Below are 26,431 nucleotides of genomic sequence, written 5' to 3'. Positions count from 1 at the left end.
AGTGAATTTGAGAAGGATGTTCATTGTAATGTATACTGCTCTTTTATTATATCAAAATAACCTATTTTCTAGTATTCAAACATTTGCATATGGTCATACATTTTTCTACAGTTACCTGATAATCTCAGATAGTTCACTCATCATTCTAGAGGAGATTATATAGGAAAACACTGTCTCCATATTAGCTTATTAGTTTTAGAAGTACATTTGAATAGTATGCTTTTCCTGTTTAGTTTGTAAAAAAGTTCAAAACATGATATTGTATATTCTATTATATGTCTGAGTGGTATCAACCTATTCTATTAGCCCTGGGGTTTATAATTCTGTGGTCTGACATTTGGGTATAAACCCCCCAAAAAGGTAAAAGTTACTTCTAGTGGCACGTGATTTTCATTGCAGGATAATATTGCTTTACTTATTTTGGGTACTTTGTTCTAAAGGAACTTGAGGTTCAAATCTATGTAAGTAGAACTTAATTTGGTAAGCTTACAACTAGTGAAATATGATATGTGTCACCATATCATAGCTGCTCCTCAAGACAAGGAAGCCTAGATAATATGCCTCATAAAATGCTTAGTAAATACCAAAGAGTACTTTTTAAGTACTTGCTAAATTCCATATATTAAAAGGCGAAAGAAAAAAGTGGAAAGAATGTGTTCATTCATCACACATCAGGATTTTGAAAAAAAATTTGAACCATGGATAAACTCGGATGTCTTTGCAAGTGTTGTATATAAAATGCAAATATTATGTGTATCAAATGAGTTTGATTGGGATACATTTCATGTATGTGTGGAAATGACCTACTGAATGCTAATAAAGTATTTTATATACATGCCTTGTATGTACAAGTCTTCCTTTCTCCATATTTTCCCAAGGTGTTTGAAGCTGTCATAGCTTGGGTGAACCATGACAAGGATGTGAGGCAGGAGTTTATGGCTCGGCTGATGGAACACGTGCGGTTACCTTTGCTTCCCCGGGAGTATTTAGTTCAGGTACATGCACATGCAAAACTTACGAGTATGCGTAGTGTCGTATCATTGACCTAATGATGACTAGTCCCATCCCTCCCGCCCCCACAGTGATAAGAACTCCAGAATAAAGTTCCCTGAAATACAGGAAAGAGGACAGTAAAGGCGCATGCCATCTTGGTAGCTGCTGCCTTTTTTAGACCATTCCCTGTTCTTAGAACAGCTCTGGTTTGGATAAACAAGTAGAGTAGAGCTTTTTGAGGTCGTAATTTAAGAACATGTGAATAAATGTGCCTGTGGCTCAGTATTACTGCTTTACATCTTCTTTGCTCTTTTCTTTTGATAGCCTCTTCTGATTCCCCAGCAGGAATGGAATTTCGAGATATGACCCAAATACTATTTAATCCTACTTCATAATTTCACAGTGACATGTATGTGGTTTCTTTGTTTCTAAGCTGAAGGAAAACAGGTTATTTGAAATAAATAAGACTAAAAGATTCTTACTAGTCCCTGAAGTATTTAAATTTTTCTTTCCTTTTTTAAACTATCGATCCTTTTAGGAACATACAACATTATTTTTGTAACTGAAACCATCCAAAGACACATTTCTTTATTAAAAGATTGGATCTGTGTATTTTGGGTTCCCTGAAGCCTTGTTATCTGATGTGATCTATTTTGGTTATCTGGTATTAAAATAAAGAACCCAAAACCCCTGTCCTGTATAGGATTTTACGCATAGCCAGGACAAAATTTATTTGTGATGTTTCTGAGGATTTTTGTTTTGTTTTTACGTTTTTTTCCAGATATTTCATTTGACCTCTTGTGTTTGTAAAAAGTATCATTAACTTATTAATACTGCTGAACCTGTTTGAAAAACTTGTCACCTAATTTTTTTTCTTTTTAAAAATCTATTTGACTTGATGTTTAAAGATCAGGCCAAGATGAATATAACCATGTAAAGAGTTCATCATTTTCTTTAGCTGACATTGAAGAGTGTATAACTTTCATTGCAGCTGTCTTTGTTACTTACTTGTTTTTCTCTGTATACCAGATACTTGAGCAGAGATACAGAGACTGATCTAGAGAGGATAGTTATTGCTTTTTTTCCCTTTTTTTTTTTTTTTAACTTGTGTTTCTTTGGAAGTTTTATCATGAAATAGCTGCCCCTCATGATATGTGTCTGCTCTTTTCTTGCAGAGGGTTGAAGAGGAAACTTTGGTCAAGAATAGCAGTGCTTGCAAAGATTACCTCATTGAAGCTATGAAGTATCATTTGCTACCAACAGAACAGCGGATATTAATGAAAAGCGTCCGAACTCGACTGAGGACACCCATGAACCTTCCCAAAGTAGGATCTATTGTTCGTACTTGTTAGAACTTCTCTGGAGGCTTACAGTGAGCTGATAATATTTTTGATCATCTGACTTCCCATGTTTCATTGTTGTAGTTTGCAAGAGAAAATATGCTTAAGAATGCACTGTAGAGTGTTTGATTCCGTCCCTCTCACTGATTTTATGGGTTAAGGGTGGGAATTGTTATTTAATTTTTATATACTGCATGATATCACTTTTTGGAGTGGAAATTACCTATTTTGTTTTGTTTTTCCCCTTCTGAATTTTAAAGCTCTAGGTATAGTAGAAAGCAGTAGCTATAGTCAGAAGAGGGAAGTCAGATTGTTAGAAAGATTTCTCTGTAAACAAGGTAGTCATGTATCTGAAAACTTGGTAGTTTCATAGACTTACATATTAGATTTAAGGATAAGATAGCATCTTCAGTTCCTCTGTTTCCTATCCACCAATACTGTTTGATGGTTTCCCACATTTCATATGTAGCCATCCAGCTTAGATTTTCCAGATGTCTTCCCATAGCTCCAGTGTACACATTGTCTTGTGCATAAGTTCTCCATGTTTTTAATTGTGGTCATTCATGATTTACTCATTTAATTTTTCTTACAATATAACCCACCATTTCTGTCCCCCTGTTTGCAATTCTGTCTACTCTGTTTGCATCTTATAGACCAACTCTTAAAGTTCCACTTTGTGTGTAGTCTAAACAGAATGATCCATAGTGTTAAGCTTTTTTTTTTTTTTTAATGCCTTTCCTTTTAACTCATATGTTTGGAGCAATGCTAGATTAAGAAGAATTCGTTATCCTTATATCACCTTTAGTTTTATTTTATCTTTTCCACTCAAGTATGTCTTGATATTCATTCACCTCAGTGCATTTATTTGCTGTTCTCCCACCTTTTATTTCCAGAGTCCACGTGTTTAATTGCTTCACATCTAAATTGGTGTTGTTTGTTGTTTTTTAGCCCAGGGTTAACATTAGTTCTCAAATTAGAGCTAACTGCAGTTTTTGCCATTGTTAGTTATTTGCTTTTCTTATCATTTTAACTTAAAATAGACTATAAGTTTGGTATGATGGCATACAACAATAATCCCAACACTTGCAGGCCAAGGCAGTAGGATCTCAGGTTCCAGAACAGCCTAGATTACACAGCAACACCTTATTTCAGACAAGGAAGCAAATCAAAACACACCAATAAAATCCTCGGTGACATCTCAGTAAAAATATCTACCCCAAGACACAGCCCATTTGGAGAAATCTTCTGTCTACATAATTGTGTCTAGTATCTGATTAAAAAATGAGTAATGTGACATGTAACATTTGGTCAGGTGAAATGGATTAAAAAAATGGCATGAATTAAAAAAAAACTGTTCTGCATGTTACTCATTATTTTATTACCCCTTAGAAGTTACAGTGCTTTGCCCAAAATACTCTAAGTTTTTACTAAGAATTATTGCCGCAGAACAAAAGATAGTTACAAGGCATTCACTACCTGCTCTATTTTGAAAGTTGGTATTTGCCTTTTTAAAATGTTCTGATCTCTCCTCAGTTCTGCAAGATTTTTCAAAAATAATTGTAAGTGGCTCAGTAAGTACACCAGCTAGTTCCCTGAACCTTAGTGTGCATGCTAGCAGGTCTGCTGATTTTCAATGTCATGTTTTCCAAATACTCCTTTACCTGCTTCTAAAAATAGCCATATTTATAAGTTTTCATTACTTCTTATTTTGTCCATCTTGTTTGGTGTCAGTTTTTTTTTCTTACAGAGATCAATTTGTAGTGTCAAACTCTTGGCCATCAATGTAGAGTTACCATTTCTTTTCATGCTAGTCTTGCTAAATTTTTTTCCAGTTTATATACTGAATACTTGTAAAAACATTTCATATTTGTAAAAAAAAAAACAAAAAAAACAAAAACCCTGCTAACTTGTATAGTTCTTCTTTTGGCATCTTTAGATATGCTACAGCGAGACCTTTAGGGTGAAAATGAATTCTCTCCTCTAGTATGTAGAAGTTTTAAACACATTACTTTGGTTAATCTGGAGAGCACTTGGGAAAACATTTTCAAAGTATTTTCTATTTGGTAAAGCTGTGGTCGTCTGTTTAGTTTACAGTGTTTCTAGACTTTTCTAGTGTAATGCACCCCATCCAAAGATGTTACGCTTTTGGATTTCTCAGTTCCTTAAGTTGGATTTTGTGATACATACATAGATCCATGAGACTTCTCTTCTATCCTGCTTCCTTGAGGTGGCTAGGGAGGAGGGGCAGAAGACATGCATAGCAAGAAGCAACACTTCGCAGTGAGCAACACTATGGCTTTGATTTTTGCATAATCTACTTTCATGATCTCTTCTTGATGTTTATAAGTCCACACACACACATATATATTTCTTTTTTTTTTTGATCAGTTATGGGGCTTGAACTTGGGGTCTGAATAGTGTCCCTGAGTTCTTTTTGATCAAGGCTAGCATTCTGCCACTTTGAGCCACAGGGCCACTTCCATTTTTTTCTGGTGGTTAATTGGAGATGAGTCTCACAGACTTTCCTGCCTGGGCAGACTTTGAACTGTGATCCTCAGATCTCAGTCTGCTGAGTAGCTAGGATTATAGATGTGAGCCACCCGCACCTGGTCCACACACATTTTTGAAGAGGTGCTTGTGTTGGAAGCTTTTTAACAGCACCATTTTATTATTTTAGAGTCGCTATATTCAGGATTAATTCCAAACAACTAAGTGAGAACAAAGTAGAGGTCTGTTTCTTATGCATATGTATTTTATAGCAGTTATGAATTTTATTGCATTCATGATGAATGCAATGATTATAGTACTGAAGAGATTCTTGTAAGATATGGTAATATTTCTGCCATGACAGTAACTTAGTTCTTTTAATACTAGATTCTCATTTTATGAACTTATTACCTGTATAATTTTGCATTCATTTTCAGACATTAGTAAGCCATTTGGAAATCATGAGAAACTATCTAGGTTTTGCTAGTGTATTTGGTTAACCAATTTTCTGGAATCTGCATTTTAAAAAATTTTACAAATGCTAGGCTAGGAATGTGGCTTAGTGGTAGAGTACTTGCCTATCATGCATGAAGCCCTGGGTTCAATTCCTCAGTACCACATAAACAGAAGAAGCCAGAAGTGGCGCTGTGGCTCAAGTGGTGAAGCCAGAAGTGGTGCTGTGGCTCAAGTGGTAGAGTGCTAACTTCGAGCACAGAGAGGCTTGGGGACAGTGCCCAGGCCCTGACTGAGTTCAAACTCCAAGACTAGCAAAAAAATAAAAATAAATACAAATTTACAAATGTTGTCTTGTTTAGAAACACATATTTTTGTGTATATATTGAGATTTTGACTTGAAAAGTTAGGTTAGGATGTTTGCTAGGTGCACCAGTGGCTTACACCTACAATCTTAGCTACTCAGGATGCTGAGAGTATTGGTTCAAAGCCAGCCCAGGCAGACAAATCCAAGACTGTTGTCTCCAACCAGTAAAAAGCTGGAAGTGCAAATATAGCTTAAATGCTAGAGTGCCAGCCCTGACTGCCAAAGCTGAGTGAGAGGATGAACCTCTGAATTCAAGCCCATGTAAACACATACACACATTAGGAAACTTGAGTTTGTTTTTTGTTTTTTTTTAAGACCAAGACTTGAACTGGATATCTGACATTTTCATTCATTGGTTGGCAATCTACCACCTGCGCCACGCCTCCAACTCCAGGAAACTTGATTTTGTAGGAGAAATTTTAAACTAATACTGCATCGTTTAATTGACCTACGTTTCAAGATGATCACTTGAATTCACTTAACTCCTTGCTTCTTGTCTCCACCAGTGTTAGATATAACTTTTGCTTGTGTAGGATTTTATTCCCTCATTGCATAAGTAGTGTAGTATTTCTATCAGCATGTAACAACTCTTGCATACTGCAAATTAGTTTTTTAGCTCAGCTCCTTTATCTCTTAGCCTGCTTTCTTGTCCTGCTACTCTACATTCTCCTTGTCTCCTCTGTTGCTGGTTTCTAAAGCCCAAATTTCCCACTGCATTTTTTTCTTTCTGGGAGGAGTAAAGGTTACATGTTGCTTTTGGAATAATACATTTTCTCTTCCATTCTTATTTTGATCTGTTGCATAGAAATCTTGAGCTTCAGAGCTTGAGATAATCATATAATCTGTAAGTCAGTGTTACCTATCAAGGATTTAAAATACGTTCTTTTATGCAGTTTTTTAAAAATAAATCTTTAACTGCTATAATATATTGTAACTAGTAAGTAGAGTTTTTAGGTTTTCAGCATACAAGGTTGATTTTGGTGCATATATACTAATTTTGAGGTTTAACATTCCCACCCCCTCCTTTTTGGTTCTAGAAAAGCAAGGACATTAGGATTTTCTTTGTTAACTCTTCATTTTATTTGTCTGAAGTCAGCACTAGAAGAATGACAAACCTACAATAAATTCTATGGTTGGTCTCTGTTCTATTTTATTTTGGATCTCTAAGATTCTTTGTTGTTCAAGTATTAAACATGAGCTTCTTTTTGGAAACTTGAGACTTGATCCTGGTTCAAGAGTATTGTTTTCTTTGTACCCATCTTGCTATAGTTCTAAATGCAGGTAGGTCATTCCTTAGTCAAGGTTGCAGACCTTCCATATTGGAATGTATGAGTTACTTCATATTCTATTTGTTTTGATTTTTTGTTTCTTTTTAATATCTGTCCTTTCTGTCATCATCTCACCTTTTTTTTCCCCCAAAGTCTTCACCATTCTTTATAGTTATCCATGGAAGACATTATTAAGTGCTTTCTTGACTTGATAGGTATATTTTCACTGTTGTTAGAATGTGCCTGTGGAGGCTTACAACAAGACAGCATATTGGTCTCTAAATTCCATCCGTCTCTCAAAACTAGTTTCACTCATTTCAGGAAGCTTTCACTGAATTATTGCACCTTTCCATTATCTGATAAATAATAGCAGTTAGTATGTAGCAATCAAATAGCTTTTGGATCACATGTAATTGCATACTACTTCTTCGTTCTGATTTTCTCACTGGGGTCTGTAAGCTGTTGGCAGATAGTAACCATGTCTTAATTTTCTTGTGTATAATACCTAGCTACCACAGTTCTGGACAGATGCAGATGATAGGCACTTAGTAAAGAGTTATTGAATTGAATTCAAGACATCAATAGATCTGATTTATTCTCAGCAGTGCATTTATTCATTTATAGCTTCTCCATTCTTTGTCTTCCTGGTTTTATTTGTGGGGCATCAAGGGTGGTTTCCTCCTTGACAGCCAGAAATCTGTGCTCTTGTCTACTTGTTCTTTCTATTTTTTCCATTTTTCTTTTACTGTTAGTGTCCTTTCCACCTCACTTACCTGGTAATACAAATTTCATTTCTCTGTTTTCCTGGACCATAGGGGGCCTAATGCCTGGTCATCAGCAGACCCAGATCTGATTACCAGCAAGCCCCCTGACACACTGCAGCCTTGCCGGTGCCAACTGCCTGCTGTTTTTTGGCTTAAAGACTGCTTTTGCTTGAAGGATCAGAAACTGAGTTTCTGAAATCCTTATTTTTGACTTAAGTGTGCTAGATTATAGAATCACAGTTCTAACATGTGCCCCCTTGTGGATGTTTATTACACGTTGGTTAGGTGGTTTTTCTCCCCTAGCTCACCCTGCCATCTTCATCCTAACACCCCACACTGATGTCTTTGTAGGGCATTATTAAGTCTCTGAATATGTAATGGTTATTGGTTCAAGTGCTTACATTTCTGCCCTTCTAGTTGATGGTGGTGGTTGGGGGCCAAGCCCCAAAGGCTATCCGAAGTGTGGAATGCTATGACTTTAAAGAGGAACGATGGCATCAGGTGGCAGAGCTGCCTTCCAGGAGGTGTAGGGCAGGTAAGCACAGTGCATTCTGGCCTGTTCTCTACTGCCAGTCTTTGAACGTATCTTTCTCAGGTCTCAACTTTGTTCCTTGGGAAAATGTCTGTTACAAAGGCTTTAATTGAGAAAGCCATGGTCAAACAGTGATTCAGGGTCTCCAAAAGCTCACTGAAGACACTGATGGTGGAGGGGATAGCCCTCTGATCCTCTAAGCTGCAGAAGCTTAGCTACCTCAACTGAAATATCAACAGAGGACATCTTTAGCTTTGAGACCCTAGTTCTAGAAGTCTCACTCAGCTGTAAGCCACAGTTCTTTTACCCAGACATGTTTTGCAAGTATTTGTTGACCATATTTAGTAAAACTATATCATAAGAAGCCAGTGCAGGTGCTTTCCTGGGACCAAAACTTAGATCTCTTAAGTGTTCTGTCTCCAGTAATGAGCTGAGTTCTAAATAGAACTGATTGCTTCTATAATAGTAGAACTTCTACAGTGTATCTTGGAAGATTGTTACATAGCAGTATACCTAGAGTTACTTCATCTTTAAGAGTTGTGTAGAAACCAAGCCTGTCAGTGACCTGGTAGAGTTGTTGGACTACTAACCATGTGGATGGGTTAAAGTTCAAAGCCAGCAAGTGCCAAAATGTTAGTAAGATTCCATCCCAAAGAACAAGCTAGTACTTAGTATATGCTTGCAATCCAGCAACGTGGGGGATGAAGGTAGGAGATTGCAGTTCTGTGCCAACTAGGGAAAAGAAAGTAGAAGACTGTATCTAAAAAATAACCAAAGTAAAAAGAGATAAAGTGGCCAGCTGTCTGAGGCTTCTGTTATAACATTGGCCTAGCATGTATGAGGCTCTGCATTTGATTCCTAACATCACAAAATTGTTAGCTACTACTTTATATTGTTTTAGATGTACTATTCTAGGTTTCTGTTGTTTGTGGGGGTTTGGGGGAAGAGGGAGGTGTGGGAAAGAGGTTTGAACTCAGAGCCTTATACTTGCTAGGTAGGAATTCTACCACCTGAGCTACTCTACAAGTCCCTTTGTGCTGGTTATTTTTGATAAAGGGTCCTGCTTTATGCTTAGGCTGACCTGGATTGTGATCTTCCTCTTTGTGCTTCCTTGCCTCCCAGGGATGGAAGGTGCTACCACTGTACCCAGCCTTTGTGCTTTACCCAGTAGCTGAGATGAAAAGCGTATAGCTGACATAACAGGCTTGTAGCTGAGATTAAAGATGCAAGCTACCACACTAATCATTGGTCAAGTGGGAGTCTCAAACTTTTTAATCTTTAAGATATGCTTTATATGTAATAAAATATCGATTTCCTTTTATTTAGATTATTAATAGTTTCTTTCATCAATACTTTCTTTTTTTTTCTTACAGATTTTTTGTTGTTGTTATTGTTAATCATGGGGCTAGAAATCAGGGCCTGGGCTGTCCCTGAGCTTTTTCACTAATGGCTAGTGCTCTACACTTTGAGTCACAGCTCCACTTCTGGTTTTCTGGTGGATAATTGGAGATAAGAGTCTCACAGACTTTCTTGTCCTGGCTGGTTTAAAACTGCTGTCCTCAGATCTCAGCCTCCTGAGTAGCTAGGATTAAAGGCATCTGGGTCCTTTATAGATACTTTAATCATAATAATGATGACATCATAAGTGGTACTTTGTTTCAAAGTTAGTATTCATTAAAAAATTATTAAGTAGTTGGACAAAGAGTTTACAATTCCATAAGTCAGTTAAGTACAAAACATTTTGATCACTGTCAACTCTTCCATCGTTCTCCATTTCTCCCTCCCATCCCTACCCTCAAGTTTTATAGTTCAGTTATTATATAATATATATTGAATATTAGGATTGCATTTGTTTATCTTTCCTCCCTCATTTTTTTTTGGGGGGGGGGTGCTGGTCTTTATAGTCCTCTGGTCTCTCCCTTACAATGAGGATTACAGATTTGAGCCACTACACACAGCTAGTTTTTGTTTTTGAGGCGCTTGGCTTCCTATCTGATAGGCAGATACTCTACTACTGAATTCCATCCCTAGCCCTTTAGTTGGCAATTGAACATTAAAACTACTTTTAAGCCAGGAGCTGGTGACTCACGCCTGTAATCCTACCTACTCAAGAGGCTGAGATCTGAGGATTGTGGTTTGAGGCCAGCCTGGGCAGAAAAGTCCATGCATCTCCAATAAACTACTCATAAAAAGCTGGGAGCGCCGGGCGCTGGTGGCTCACGCCTGTAATCCTAGCTACTCAGGAGGCTGAGATCTGAGGATCGCGGTTCAAAGCCAGCCCGGGCAGGAGAGACCGTGAGACTCCTATCTCCAATAAACCACCAGAAAACCAGAAGTGGCGCTGTAGCTCAAGTGGTAGAGTGCCTGCCTTGAGCTGAAGAGCTGAGCGACAGCGCCCAGGCCCAGAGTTCAAGCCCCACGACCGACAAAAAAAAAAAAAAAAAAAAAAAAGCTGGGAGCGATGCTGTGGCTCAGGTGGTAAAGGCTTAGGACAGTGTCCAGGCCTGGAGTTCAAGTCCCAGGACCACCTCCCCCCCCACCAAAAAAAATAAGACCCAAAATCAAAACTACTTTTAATGTTACATTACTATAAACAGTACTTCAGCAAATTCCCTATACATGTATCATTGTGCATTTGGAATTATATATTCTTGCAAATGACTAGTATGTTTAGGATCTATTTTAGTCAGGACACTTCCAGTAATATGTTCCAGTCATAGCTGCAAGTATCTTCAGATTGTGGTAGTGATGAGGTTGCATAGTCATCATCAAATGGTGCATTTTCTGCAGGGATGGTGTATATGGCAGGACTGGTTTTTGCTGTTGGTGGCTTTAATGGCTCATTAAGAGTTCGCACTGTGGATTCCTACGACCCTGTGAAAGACCAGTGGACCAGTGTTGCTAACATGCGAGACCGGAGAAGCACTTTGGGAGCTGCTGTGCTAAATGGACTGTTATATGCAGTGGGGGGCTTTGACGGGAGCACAGGTAATTTCCTTTTCATCTTTCCTACACTGCTGTTTCTATTACCATAGTAAACCACACCGAATATATTGAGGCAAAATTAGGACCTATTTGAATGTTTTAGCAGGTACTGTATTTAAAAGATCTTTTAAATTGCATAAAGAATGTCTTTAAATGATAAAAGTTTACATTACAAAAACTTTTTGCTTAATTTCTGTCTTATACATCAGTATTTGTTAGCTGTCAAGCTAAAAAAAGCTTAAAAATAACATCTAAGGTAGAAGCCTCTAGAAAATCAGTTCCTGGCTATCATGTGATTCACGTGTTTAGATTTCACCATTGTCTTCCCTTAATTTTAGCCTAAAGTAAAACACATGATGTAGTCTTCCTTAATTGTGTTTATATAAAGGAACTGTCTTTGGAGGAGAAACAAAAGGTATTATGCTTTATTTATTGTAGGTTTATCATCTGTGGAAGCATACAACATAAAATCTAATGAGTGGTTTCATGTAGCTCCAATGAACACAAGGAGGAGCAGTGTGGGCGTGGGTGTCGTTGGAGGTAGGCGCTTCTTCCAGGTTGATGTTTCTAGGTAGAGGGCTGCTTGTTCTGGAGAGTGCTTCTTCCAATCCTTTATCAGTGGGCAAGCACAAGGAAAAGTAATTATTACTATGGAAATGAAATCTCTTTTGAAATCAGCTCATTTACAAAAATTAACTTATGCAGAGTCCAGTGTTTCCGCTGTATACCCTGTTTGTGTGTATGCACATATAAGCATCCTGTATCAGTCTACCAACTGGCCTTTTGTGGGTTCTTGTTTGTTTTTGTGGTTTTGGGGATTGAACCCGGGGCCCCATGAGTATTTGAGAAGCACTGTACCGTTGTGGTATAGATAGAACCCCCAGCCCTGTCAGCTGATCTTCATATAGTTGTTGTAGAAATAAACCAAGGGGCACATAGCAGTTTTGTATGTGCAGAAGGGCTGTTTAACATTTAAGGGATGGATTGCTGCAGTTAACTTATTTATATTTTACTTTGTTTACTAATAGAACATAAAGAAAGCCGTAGGGGTGTGGTTTTCTTAAAAAACATACTAGTAGTGTAGGCAAAATTGTAGGTTGCCATTCTTTTTCTCTGAGTATAATTCTCTGGATCTGGGGGGTGGGGCGGAATGTAGTTTCATTGAGATATAGTTCAAATACAGTTTGCCCATTTAACATATACAATTCAGTGTGCATCCAACATTACAACTCATTTTAGAACACTTTCCTGGCCCCTCCAAACCACCCAATACTTTTTGTAGCTGCACATCTTATCTTCCCCAGACCTGACAACTATGTCTTTACTTCCTGTCACTACACAGCTTATTCTCTTCTGGTTTCATATAAATGAAGTCAGACAGTAGCAGATCAATTTTCAGTGCTGCCCATGATGGTATAGTATTTGTTAATACTTCATGGGTTTTTATCTCAAAATAATTACCCTAGTCTACTTACTAAGATTACTGTGGTATTTTTAATGGTTTTCTAGGAAGTTGTCCCCTTTACAACTAATATTTTCTAAGGATATAGTGAGTATACTCTTTGTGTCCTGTCAGTTAGATTACTTATGAATATATAAAACAAGCATTATCTTATACACCCTGTCCATGTTCATGGGATTTGATCAGTACACTTTTCACTGCTAGGCAAGGCTATAATTAATTATACATTATAATTTTACATTTTAAACATTTGTTTAGGTTTGCTCTATGCTGTGGGGGGTTATGATGGAGCTTCACGTCAGTGTCTTAGCACAGTAGAATGCTATAATGCTACAGCAAACGAGTGGACCTACATAGCGGAAATGGGCACTAGGCGCAGCGGAGCAGGTAAATGGGACCCCAGGTGGTGGCTGAAGCAGGGGATGGTGGAAAACAACAGGTGAAATGATTCATAGATATCTCTCTCTGTTACCTGAAAACATGCTGAGTTCAGTGGCCCTACTAATGTCTTCTTGTGTAGGTAGTGGTAATAGACCAATTACTTTTCTTAGGGAGTTGTTTTCAAAAGGATTAAAGAGCTTTTGCAGACTTCTGTTTTACTACATATTATCTTTATTTTTTGACTTATTTCTGTTCGTTTTTTTAGAAAAACAGTTCTTGGCTGGGCTGGTGGCTCACACCTATAATCCTAGCTACTCAGGAGGCTGAGATCTGAGGATCACAATTCAAAGCCAGCTCAGGCAGGGAAAGTGTGAGACTCTTATTTCCAATAAGCCAGTCAGAAAACCGGAAGTGTCACTGTGGCTCAAGTGGTAGAGTGCTAGCCTTGACTGAAGAGCTGAGGGACAGCACCCAGGCCCAGAGTTCAAGCCCCATGACCGGCCAAAAAAAAAAATAGTTCTTACTGAGATTCATAGGTGTAAATACAAAACATTTAGATAAACTCTGATATGTTATAAATTTCTTGTCCCTATTGTACTCCTATAGTTTGATTGGTTGTGTTTTCTAGGTGTTGGTGTGTTAAACAACTTATTATATGCGGTAGGAGGTCATGATGGCCCTTTAGTACGAAAAAGTGTTGAAGTATATGATCCTGCCACAAATACATGGAGACAAGTTGCAGACATGAACATGTGCCGAAGAAATGCAGGTATTTGTCTGGTTTAAAATGACAAAACATTGAATTTTAGAAGTAGTTTTACTAGTATACTATGTATTCCATTCTTTTGCTGATCCAGGCTTTCTGATAGACTTTGAGCTCTTTAAAGGGGGCATTTATATAATAATCCTACAAAAGTCAGTATTTAGGGCTGGGAATATAGCTTAGTGATAGAGTACTTGACTAGAATGCACAAGGCCTTATAGCACTGCCAAATATATAACAAGGAGAGAGGGAAAAAGGGAGAGAGAGAGGAAGGGGGAAAAAGCCAGCTTAACACAGTGTCTGGATTTGATCTGTCTATTTTATCACCATTAGACAAGACTATAAAACATAGCACATTGTAGTGACACTTTAGTTAGCTTGTGGCTTCTGCTAGCAGCTACTTTTTGGTGATGAATTTAAAGACTAATTGGTTAAGGGTAGAGCTCTTCTTATCTGATACTTACATTTTTACTACAAACTTTAAAAAAATAGTACTAGGGATTACTGGGTAAGCTTTCTACCACTTGAGCCGCATTCCCCAATTATTTTGCTTTTAGTCTTTTTTTTTTTTTTTTAAGGAAGGGTCTTTTTTTTTGCCAAGCTTGGCTTTGGACCTTAATCATCCTACCCCTGTGTCTTGACTAGCTGAGATTACACACATGTGTCACCATACCCAGCTTATTTTTGAGATAAAGTCTCATTACCTTTGTCAAGGCTGGCCTGATCCTCCTGTCTCTCCCTCCCAGGTAGCTGGAATTAGAGGCACACATACTTTTGCCCAGTCCATCCACAAACATTTTTGAGTGTCAACCACATATCATACAGTAGAAAGCCAGGATCTCAGGCAGTGTGGCTAGTTGAGCACATATTTGTACCAGATAGAAAAGCTAGTTGATTCTCTGACTTGGAAGGGGAAATGTGAAGATATAACCCAAACTTCATACAGTTCTAGATTTCCAGAAAATGGGGGACGGGGAGGAAGCTGTAACAATAACTAATTTTGAGAACACAGATAAGGTTAGAGAGCCAGCCACAGTCATGCGTTGCTTAGTAACAGGCATGTTTTTTGTTGTAGGTCATTCACTCCAGGTGACTTTCTGATTTTTTTTTTTAAATAAGCACAATAGAAGATGGTTGAGTCTGCTGCCTGAGTAACATGTCATACTGTTTTACAGTGTTTCTTTTGGTAGAAGAAATACACTGTATAATAACTATAAAAAGTAAATCAGGGTGCTGGTGGTTCACACTTAGAATCCCAGCTACTGAGGAGGCTGAGATCTCAGGGTTGAGGTTTGAAGCCAACTTGAATTTGTCTGGTCAGACAATTCCAAAAGACATCTCCAATTAACCGGCAAAAACCCCCCCAATGGAGTTGTGGTTCAAGTGGTAGAATGCCAGTGGTAGAATGTGGGGAGGAGGGAGAGCCGAGTGCAGAAGTCCCCAAATTCAAGTCCCAGTACTGGTCGGGAGGGGGGGATAAAAACACCCACACACAGGAAAACGAACCCCCCCCCCCAAAAAAAAATCTTACCATACACCATTGGGTTGTATTTCAAGAAGATACCCCTGCCTCAGTGCTCTTGCTAATTTTCATAATACTCTTTAAATGTGACCACCAAGGATAGACCAAATATATGCAAGGACTGTCAGCAACAGAGCAAATTCATAATAACCATTTGACATTGCATATTATCCAATCATTTGTATTTTGCATACATCTAAAATTGAAGTAAGGCCACTAATTCTGGCCCTTAGACTGAATGCTTGACTTTGGTACATATTGAAATAGAAAACCATAGAGAGGAGTAAGGAAGATGAGTGGTAGAGCTGTATAATATGTGTGAACCCCTTGATTGAATCTCCAGCACCACAAAACAAAAAACAACTAAAAAAGATAATGTTGATATATGTATATACTTGCCTTCCAGGATTGGAAAGGATTAGGGTTATTAGCAATAGAAACTTTCATTATTATTTTCCTAAAGAGTGGAATAATCATATGTTTTTGTATATATTTTTACTGTATTTCAAGTGAAAATTAGCGTATTTCAAAATTTTAGCCAGCAGATTTAGAAGATATTTTGTGCACAGAAAGCTGCTATTAACCTACATTGGGAAAAATGTATGGGGGATAGTATGGCTTCTATAAAGACTCAGCCCTCCTCCACTGCCCAAACATAGAGACTTGTCTTGAGTCTGTTCAAAAGTTATTACAGACTTTGGTTTGGACAATAGTTTATCAAACTTTATGTGGTAATTGTCAGGAAAGGAGGAGGGAAGTTTGAAATCTTAGTCCTTGCTGCGTTTTTCCTTCTCAGTTAATTTAAGTATGTTTATTTTACATGTAAATAATAGAATTGAATTATTTACAAGACACAACATAATCTAGTTGAATACATTTTTTGTTTTGTTTTGTTTTTGTCAGTCATGGGGCTTGAACTCTGGGCCTGGGGGGTTGTTGTTGTTGTTGTTTTGTAGTTGATTGGAGATAAGAGTCTCACAGACTTTCCTGCCGGGGCTGAACCCGTGATCCTCAGATTTCAGCCTCTTGAATAGCTAGTATTACAGGCGGGAGCTACCAGTGCCCCGCTGAATACACTTTTACATAAGCTCAGTGCTAATATTTTAAAAGTAGCCCACTCTTTCCTGATAATCTGAAACAAACTTATATTAAGATCTATTGCCTTGGGGCAAGAACTTGATCCAAGCACCTGAATTGGGAGAGAATGACTCAGCTGGAAAAGTGGAAGGGGAAGTGCTTTCAGGGTTAGATGGGAAGAGAGAGGAACAGTGTGTATATTTGAATTCTCAACTTACAAGTCAGATATCAGACGTTTTCAGATTTCATATAGTGACCTAAGACACCAAGAGTAGAAGAAAGCCCAGCACTGGTGGCTCACTAGCCACTAGCATTCATAAACTTAATTTAAAATAGTATTTGCTAATACTGTGAACATGTTAGTGATATAGCTATACTCTGCGTTCACAAGAAATGTTTTTCACACATACATAGGCCAGATTATCAAAAGCCCAGCAATTTTACTAACTATGAGATGAAGACATGAAGTTTTAAAATACAGAACTTTAAAAAACTGTATTCAGGGTTGGTGCTGGTAGCTCATGCCTGTGATCCTACCTACTTAGGAGGCTGAGATCTGGGGATAGCAATTCAAAGCCAGCCCGGGCAGAAAAGTCCTTGAGACTCTTATCTCCAAGTAGCCACCAGAAAACGCAAAGTGGTGGTGCTATGGCTCAAAAATGATAAAGCGCTAGCCTTGAGCAAAAGAGCTTAGGGATAGGATAGTGTCCAGGTTCTGAGTTCAAGCCCTGTGATAACCAAAAAAATAAAAAGAGTAGAGAAAAAGAAGAACTGGGTATGGTGTCGTGGTTCTGTACTCTCAATACTCAGCAGACTAAGGCAGGAGGACTGTGAGTTCTTGTTACCAGCCTGGGCTACATATCAAAACTGTCTGAAAACCAGACAAGCAATGGAAAACAAAAATGAACTGGGACACTTATAATCTTGGCTACTCAAAAAGCTGAGATCCAAGGATTGCACTTAGAAGCCAGCCTGGCAGTAAAGTCAATGAAACTATCATCTCTAACCACCAGCAAAACTAGACATGGAGTTATGGCTCAGGTGGTAGAGCACAGAAGCGCACCCAAAAAAAAAGTAAAAAAAGTGGAAGTAAAATGGAAAATTGTGACATCAAGAGTGGAGCAAAAAGTTGAATTAGATGGCAAGTGGCCATATTATCTTTAACATCCTGGTTAATAGGTTCTCTAGACATTTTTGATTGTGATAAAATAAACCCACAGCCTGGAAGCATAAAACATGCTGGAAGGTGTGTCCTTTTGTCGAAGTGACTTGATTTCTGTCTGCCAAAAAGAACCTAATGTGAAGAATTCGTGGATTAGTAGAGTTGATATCCTTTGTAGTGGCGTGTTCTTTAATCTGCGCGTTCCTCATAGGTGTGAGTGGGCAAGCTTTTTAGGTGATCTCGGCCCATTGCCTCTTGCCAGCCATTTTGTTCCTTTGCAGTTGTGTGTCCCCTATGGCAACAATGTTTGCCCCTTGGTGAGAGACAGGACAAGGTTGGTGCTTTCTGGAAGCAATCGAGACGGTCCAGTTAGAGTAGACTCTAACTGCTGTTATTTTACATTAAAAATCTGCAAGCATCTCTTCATATAGGTGAGCAAGACATCCCCAGACTAGAGAGGTGTGAGCAACATGCTCCTGCTGGCTCTGCCCCCAGTACCAGCCCCTACAGGAAGTTTTATTAGGACACTAAATACACTTTAAACAACAACAGAAAAGATTTTGAAACAAGGAGCTAGTTAGAAGGTGCTTTTGGTTTTAGAAGGCTAAAGTGGTTTTTTTGTTGGTTTGTTTTTTGTTTTCTGACAGTCCCACCATATTGACCAGACCAGCCTAGAATTTATAATCCTCCTGCCTCACCAACCTGAGCATTAGGATGATAGGGGTGTGCTGTGATTCTCACCCAGATGTTTACTTTTTGTTGTTGTTGGCCGTGGGGTCGGAACTCTGGGCCTGGGCGCTGCCCCTCAACTCCAGTTCGCTCTACCACTTGAGCCATTGCACTCCTTTGAGCTTTTTTTCTGCTTATGTGGTGCTGAGGAATCGACCCCAGGGCCTCATGCATGTGAGACAAGCATTCTACCACTGAGCCACCTTCCTGGCCCCGAGATGTTTACCTTTTGATCCAGCAGCTTTCTTTCTAAATATTTATATTAAGAAACAATTACCAAATGCTCAATCAAATGAGTATGAAGTGGGATTCTTACTGCCATTGACAAGAAGAAAAAAATCTGAAAACAACTAACTATCCATCAGTAAAAGTATAAATTAGAATATTAAATGCATGAGATAGATATTTATTAACTGGAGGAAATGTTGTCAGGAGGGGTGTGAGCACTAAGAAACATTGTGGTATTATCTGCTGTCTTGGGGTTAAAGCTGGAAATTCTTAGGTATATATGCATGGAACAGTTAACCAAAGTAGAGCAAAATTTTAATGGTGATTACTCCAGAAGGTTTTTTTTTTTGTCAGTCATGGGGCTTGAATACTAGGCATGGGCACTGTCCCTCAGCTCTTCTAGAAGGTTTTTAACTTTTGCGAAAGCAAATGAGTTTTTCTAGCAAATAAATCTCCCTGTCTTCCCTCCCCACTGTGGTCTGTATATTATGGTGTGAGCCACCTGTGCCTGACTGTTTTCTCTTTCTAAAGAAACGAAATAACTAGTCTAAAATAAAAATTAAAAAAAAAAAGTTTACCAGGCTGGGAAGGTGGCTCAGTGGTAGAGCGCTTGCCTTGCATGCCAGAGGCCCTGGGTTCGATTCCTCAGCACCACATAAGCAAAAAGAAAAAAGCCAGAAGTGGTGCTGTGGTTCAAGTAGTAGAGCACTAGCCTTGAGCTGAAGAGCTGAGGGACAGCGCCCAGGCCCAGAGTTCAAGCCCCACGACCGGACCCCCCCCCCAAAAAAAAAAATTAATAATGTTTACCTTCTATTAATACATATTTTTTCTTTTCATTTTCCCTAAGAAGCTGGCTTTGGTGGAGTTACTACTTTGATTTTTAAATAAAAAAGAGATGAGCATAGGTCCTAACCTATAAAGTAAGATTAAATGAAATGATTCTTTACATATCCTTCATCTCTGTTTCCTTTTTCAAGGAAAGAAATCTCCCTGCATCACCTCAGCAAGCATGCGCAGCCTTTTCATAGTCACCCAAAGGTTTGAAATAACTTTTCTCTCCGTGTAATTCTTTTCAAGGAGTTTGTGCCGTGAATGGTCTGTTATATGTTGTTGGAGGGGACGACGGCTCCTGTAACCTGGCGTCAGTAGAATATTACAACCCAACCACGGATAAGTGGACGGTTGTGTCATCCTGTATGAGCACGGGGAGAAGTTACGCAGGTGATAACGCCGCCCACGGCTCCCGTTCCCCATGCTTCTCTCACCATGCAGCAGAGACCTCGTGACTGTTGACAGGTTCTTTTGTTACAAGAAGGAAGTCCTTTCCTACAGCATATTTTTAATCTACATTTGCTGTGTAGATCCTGAAATCAAGCTTTAGTATTAACTTGTCATTACACAGTTGTTTATTAGTTAAAATCCCAAATCTTTGCAGTATAGAATTGAGTAATAAATTATTATCTGTAGATTCAAATCTGTGTGCAGTGAAAGGAATTCACTGTGTGGCAAGAGTTGAACAACTCAAGGAGCCAGCAAGTGTGACCTGCATCCTTCCTGGCTGGGGAATGCCCCTGATACAGGATCAGCATGAGTTTTCTTCCTGAAGCATAGTGTTGGTTTGAATTACATAATTTTTGGTATGCTCCTCTTAATAAGAGAAATAATCTTTAGTTACATAACAGCCAGTCTTTAAAACTGCATGCTGCATATAATCCGATATTTACAGTGTTAGAATGTTTAACAAAACTGATCCAACAGTGGAAAAAGAAGTTTATACTAGGAAGTGGTACAGTGGCTCAAAGTGGAAGAGTGCTAACCTCGAGTAAAAGAACTCAGGAACTGGGTTCAAGCTCCACGACCGATTCCCCCCCCCCCAAAAAAAAAGTTTATATTAATAAGTCCTCCTTGTTTATGTATTATCCAAAACAATAGTTCATAGAAGAACTACACATAGTAGAATCTGAATAACATAACTCAATTTTGGGTGAAGTTGTTTTTGTCAGTGCTGTGGTTTGAACTCCAGGTACTCATGCTTGCTACACAGGTACTATACAGCGGAGTCACTCCTCCAGCCTTTTTGGTTGTTTTTAGGTGGGATTTTACTGTGTGACTTGCCCAGTACAGGGACTGCATTCATGTTGTTTTGTACTTTTTTTTTTGCCGTAGCTGGGATGACTGGCATATGCTACCATGCCCAGGTTTCCTCCATTAAAATGGAGTTTCACAAACTTTTTGCTATGGCTGGCCTGAAACTGTGATTCCCTCTACCCCCACTTCACCTTCTTGTGTAGCTGGGATGACAGCGGTACCGCACTCTGCCTAGCTGTTGGTTAATATGAAGTATCATGAGCTTTTTGCCCAGGCTAGCCTTGAACCCATTTCTCCTGATATCAGCTTCCTGGGTGTCTAGGATTACAGACAAGAGCCATTGTTACCAGCCCAGTTTTATACTTTGAGCATATACATTATCCATGAAACCATTGTCACAATCAAGGCAATGAACATAGCCATTATCCCCACTCCACCATTTTTTCTGCCTCGTTATTAGGTGAACCTTAGTATTTTGTGAATAAAACTACTTTCTCCAAATAGTAACTACAAAGAGCAAAAGACGAGCCTGGATTAAACAGTTGATGTAGACGTGGTTCAGAACTAAGCAGAGATCACATAGACATCAGTGCTAGTGCTCTTGTATGACCGTAAGGCAGCGATTCCCAAGAAGGAGGGTGTGCTCAGCCCCTACAGCTTTAGTAATACAGAATTCAGTATTTTCTCATAGGTGCAGAATGCTACCTGTGATGCCTATTTAATTTCTTCTCCTTTTCAGGGGTCACAGTTATTGATAAACCATTATGAACCTGAAGGACATTTTGGCACATTTATACATGAGAAGCAGGCTTCAAGTATTTCTGAAGTGACTGAGAATCTAGCACTTCTCCACTTGTCGCTGCACTTTGAGTCTCAGCAGAAGCTATGATCGTCTGCCTTTAGAGGCCTCGGATCCTGAAGATTAATTTTGGCAGAAGCACCGTGTAGGCTTTTTCTGCAAGGAGCAGCAGCTGACTGAATTTTCATAAGAAATCTGGACTGCAGTACTGACTCTGTAGTCTTTAGCCAACAGTCGCTTTCATAAAGACCATTCCTTATCAGCTCTGAAAGACTATGGATTCTTTTGTGAAGGAGAATAAAGCTAATGTGTGTTCTTGTAAAATTGAGTTTTACCTTTATTCCCTCTCCTGAAAATCTGCATACCCTGGAACTGAAAAATCTTTGAACAGATACTGAGAATCAACGTAAGTATATGAAGCAGTGGAGGGATAAAACTGTTTGCTTTTCTAAATATCTTTGATTACATGAATATAATAAATTGTGTGCATATAAATGTGTGTCTATATGCTTTCCTTTAAATATGTTGAAAACATGTTTGAAACTTGATTATACTATTTATAATCGGCACAGTACTTTGAATTATGCCAGTACCACATTGTAAAACAGAGTTGTATTTTTTGATATTTAACAATGCTTAACACTTTAACATGCCACTTCTGAGGAATGGATCTGGTGTAACACACTTGAATATGTGTGATGCCAAACTTTTTAAAATAAAATATAAATTATGCTTATTTATTATTTTCTTTACTTTATTCTTGGTCATGTTTTGATGTGTGTTTTTATGTTTATTTTCTTAAAGTAACACTTTGGCATGAACATACCTGCAGGTTTTTGATGAATATAATGAATGTATGGAATTTAACTGAATTTGCATGGTCTTAAGAATTTTTCTGTGTGTATAATTTTAGCTGCTATTAACAGATGAGAGCTTTCTGTGAGTAGCCATATGCCGATCAGATACAGTTTTTCTGAGATCAACAAATCTCACTTTAAAGATGACCAAAACATGTCTTTCTTGAATTCTCTTTGAATAAAAGTTTGTATATTATTTGTTCCACAATGTTCTTTATTCTTTTCTAGTTAGCTTACTATTCAGAAAGCTGCCTGTTGAATATTTTTGTTCTTGTGTTAAGTGTGCATTGCCTAACTTCACAAATCTATTGATTGAGTTTCTTGTCTTAATAATCAATGAGATGTGGCGTTCCTCAGGAGAGGGATTTAAATGGTTAGCATGAGTTGTTCACAAAACAGTTGATGATCATGAGTTAAGAAATGCATGCTAGGATGAGGAGGTGGCTCAGTGGTAGAGTGCTTGCCTAGCAAACATGAGGCCATGGGTTTAATTCCTCAGCACCACATAAGCAAAAACAAAAAAAGCTGGAAGTGGTGCTGTGGCTCAAGCGGTAGAGCGCTAGCCTTGAGCTGAAGAGCTGAAGGACAGTGCCCAGGCCCCAGAGTACAGGCTCCAGGACCAACAAAAAAAAAAAAAAAAAAAGAAGAAATCCTGAAAATAAAAAAATGTATGCTAACATTTTAATATAGATTGTTCAAATTGAAACAGAACCATGTCACACAGTTGACTTTTTCATTATAAATGAAAACCCAACTTCATTTGAAATACGAATTTCCCATTCATGTGGCTGCACCACAAATCCATTGTTAACAGATTGGCTGGTCAGTTTGGAATAGGTCACCTCCATTATGAAATAGGTCACTTCATTGGAGTTCTCTCAGCTATTGTTGGAACGTGAGGTCCTCATCTCTCCTTGGCCATGCTGTATTTTCATAACACACAGCACTTTCAGGACTAGGTGTGTGTGGACTTGGTTCTGGAGCTGTCTTGCTGGGAACCTCCCTGGAGAGTATCAGATCCCTTGGATTGTGGGCTCAGCCTCACCAAGCTTGCCTACACTGCAGATGCCATTTGCAGATGTGTACCACTGGCTCATTTGTACTTGGCTGGGCGGGGTATTAAAGCCATTGGTACTTGTGACCGATGGGTACCACTCTTGATTCCGTGCCCATCCTCTCTGGTTTTAATTTCACGCCACCTTTCCACCACCTTCATATGCTTACAAGCCAGAAGGTTATCTTGTCTTACTCTGGAATTTTCATAGAGCTTGCCTTTGGAGTCTCCCACTTCCCTGAAGTTTCTGGGTGGCTCTCAGAGTTCTAACCTCAGATCCATATGCACTTGGTCTTTCTGAGGATGGCAAGGACCCCAGTCCAAATTATTAGCATGAACTCCTCTGATCAAAGGAGGCTCAGTGAGAAATAGGACACTCCTGTTAGGCAGGAAATTCTGGGGGGTATTGGGTCAAGACCAAGTGTATTTCATTTCACACTTATAAACACTTAATTTTCCAGGAAAAACAACCTTATCAAGATGTATCTAAAAAGATTTTCTTGAAATAAAATTTCAGTCTAGGGTAACAAAATCTGAACTACTTGACATATCAAACACACGTCTTTCTCTCCTTGAAGCAGAAATAGCCATGCCGTGCTTTGCCAAGGCTTGTCAATAGCCGGACACATAACTTTGATTTTACATGCTTTGGACATATAATCTTCCTAACCCTATGGCAGTTGGTCAAGTTTGAAACATCTTATGTTTTTGTGGCAGCTAATTTTCTTATTGTATTAAAAAGAGATCGTATGTTGCAGCAAAGAGTATTTGTCAAGAAAACAGATAGAAGCAGGGCTCAAGGCTGGATCCCTGCTGCCTTCCTTTGCTTGAATCTGGGGTCAGGTACCTGACGTGTGTGCTGCAAGAGCTCCCATTCTTTCCTGTTCCATATGCCTCTGGTGTACAATTCCCAGTATTTATCACCATGCGTTGTGTTACTATGGAGGCCCTTGATATTCGTGATCTCAGCTGCATAGCAGGAACACTGTCTTGTTCAAGATTTGTCCTAAGAAAATTGCCTCTTACTGACTTTCATGACTGCTAATTCTTTGTTCTGGAGAGAAGTCTACATGGGAAAACTTAACCCTCAAGATTCTGGGGTTCTAGCTGAGTGCCAGTGGCATATTAGGCCCTAATGCTAGCTACTTAGGTGGAGATCTGAGTCCTGGCTTGAAGTTAGCCCACACAGATATGAGATATATGACTTATCTCCAAATAATCTACAAGCTAAGGGACAGTACCAAGGCCTGGGTTCAAGCCTCAGTCCTGGCACACACACACACACACACACACACACACACACACACACACACACACACACACACACACACACACACACACACACACAAAGGTGCTGGGAAATTAATCCTGCGTTTTGAACAGTTTAAAAGAAGGAAAAACTGCAGTATTGGGAAAGTCATCTGTGTTCTGCTCTTGAGTACTAGTTGTTAGCTGTGGCTTCTTCAGTGTATTAGTCAACCCTTTACCCTATTTTGTCACCACTAAAATGACAACAGTAGTGTTATACCTCTTACAAAGTTATCAAGAGACAAGGGGAAAAATACTGCTTGTGAAATGTGATTGAAAGACAGAGCCCTCTAAGTTACAGTGTTGCTGTTTCCTGAGCCTACCAGTTCTTCACTGCTGTAAACGTGGAGGACCTCTGCCTGCATTCCCATCCAGCTCCACATCTTCAGGGTATGGGACCCTTCCACACAGACTTCTGCTTTGATTTAGAAAATACAATCACGGTAGAATTCTAAATGAGCAATAGTAACCAACATGCACTGAGCAGGTTGAGCAGATGTATATGTGTGTGTGAGAGAGTTGCTAGGGATGGTAGGCAAGTGCTGTACTGTGAAGCTACACCCTTAACTTACAAGGAACACTCACGTATCAGATACTACTAGTAAATGGCTAAGCCTAGTAAGTCTGATCACGATGTATGTTCATTTTGTGTGTGTGTGTGCACAGTGTTGGTACTAGGGCTTGAACTAAGGACCTGGGCACTGTCCCTTAGCTTTTCAGCTCAAAGCTGGAACTCTACCAACTTGAGCCGCAGCTCCATTTGTAGCTTTTTGGTGGTAGTTAATTGGAGATGTCTCGCCGATTTTTCTTCCTAAGCTGACTTCAAGTCGTGATCCTTATTCAGCCTCCTGGGTAGCTAGGTTTACAGGTGTGAGCCACCAGGTGTTTCCCCCCCCCCCCCCCCCGCCAAGTTCTTCCTGGTGCACATTTGATAGGACAGCAGGCTTGGGGCGGGGGTGGGGGGTGGGGGTGGAGGAAATCGGCCTTCAGCACCGTGAGTCACCTGTGCCATCAGGAAGTGAGAGCTGAGGTAGTCAAGCAGAGTCCTCGATGGGGGTGAAAGGTTGGGCTTTCACATCCTTGCCTTGGCCCGCCACCGACGTCGTGCTGGGGATGAGGGGGTCTGGAGGACTCGTCCTGGGCGGTGCACCCCCACATCCAGTGCGGGCTTGGCCCGGGCGGCCTGCAGTCGGGGACTGAACACCCGCGGCGCTCGTTTCCTCGGCTGCCGGCTTCATTTGCCTAACAATGCAATTAAAAACATCTCTTTAGAGATGGTATCAAAGGCTGCGATCCACTCGCGATGCTCTCACCCACGGGAGGAGCACACCCGTGCACGCCCCGAGAGGGTGCGGAGCGGGCCTGGGGCCACCGCGCACGCGCGTCCCGCCTCGGTGCCGGGCCTGCGCGCTCGCGGTTCTCTCCCGCCAGAATTCGCCTGGCCTCTGAAATCCATCTTCCATTAGGAGGATTCATCAAAGACCCGGTGGGTCCCGGCCTCCGTGGGGGTGAGGACCGCGGTTACCTAGGCGACGCGGGGTGAAGCCCGAGGCGGTGTCCGTCCAGCCCCCTCGCGCCGTCACGCGCGCTCGCGGTGTCCCCTCCTCCAGATGTGCGACGGCGCCGACCATTGGTCGGATTCCAGGGTCTCACTATGCTCACTCCATCCGCGGAACCAATCGCTGGCACCGCCAGGGATTAGTTAACGTGAGTCACACGCTGCCGGTATGGTGCTGACCAATCACCGAGTCCAGAGGGCGGGGCTGGAGACAAGGCTGGCCAATAACGGAAAAACGAACCGGCCGTGCCCTC

The 26,431-nt window shown here is 39.9% G+C and overlaps 1 protein-coding gene and 2 long non-coding RNA genes across 4 annotated transcripts in view; 2 read left to right on the top strand and 1 right to left on the bottom strand.

Moving 5' to 3' along the window:
* Klhl2 (kelch like family member 2) overlaps positions 1-22,465 on the top strand; it is a 79,319-nt gene extending 56,854 nt beyond the window's left edge. For both annotated transcript variants that reach the window (XM_070016525.1, XM_070016526.1), the window contains exons 7-15: positions 879-995; positions 2,169-2,318; positions 8,090-8,207; positions 10,995-11,192; positions 11,628-11,729; positions 12,910-13,038; positions 13,661-13,801; positions 19,591-19,734; positions 21,341-22,465. In XM_070016525.1, the coding sequence (XP_069872626.1) occupies positions 879-995; positions 2,169-2,318; positions 8,090-8,207; positions 10,995-11,192; positions 11,628-11,729; positions 12,910-13,038; positions 13,661-13,801; positions 19,591-19,734; positions 21,341-21,369 (1,128 nt within the window). In that variant the 3' untranslated portion in view covers positions 21,370-22,465. The remainder of the gene's footprint in view (positions 1-878; positions 996-2,168; positions 2,319-8,089; positions 8,208-10,994; positions 11,193-11,627; positions 11,730-12,909; positions 13,039-13,660; positions 13,802-19,590; positions 19,735-21,340) is intronic.
* LOC138823309 (uncharacterized) lies at positions 11,713-26,221 on the bottom strand. Its single transcript, XR_011370782.1, has 3 exons — positions 26,145-26,221; positions 25,623-25,861; positions 11,713-11,799 (listed from the first exon to the last, which is right to left on the bottom strand). It is a non-coding gene; the product is annotated as an uncharacterized lncRNA (long non-coding RNA).
* Positions 16,067-19,292, top strand: LOC138823311 (uncharacterized). Its single transcript, XR_011370785.1, has 2 exons — positions 16,067-18,324; positions 19,259-19,292. It is a non-coding gene; the product is annotated as an uncharacterized lncRNA (long non-coding RNA).
* Positions 26,222-26,431: the final 210 nt, after the last annotated feature.

The sequence above is a fragment of the Dipodomys merriami genome, unplaced genomic scaffold (genome assembly GCF_024711535.1).
Source record: "Dipodomys merriami isolate MVZ:Mamm:240054 unplaced genomic scaffold, mDipMer1.0.p SCAF_12, whole genome shotgun sequence".
Classification (NCBI taxonomy): domain Eukaryota; kingdom Metazoa; phylum Chordata; class Mammalia; order Rodentia; family Heteromyidae; genus Dipodomys; species Dipodomys merriami.
The sequence above is the reverse complement of the archived record's forward strand: the minus strand, read 5'-3'. Positions and strand labels throughout refer to the sequence as shown.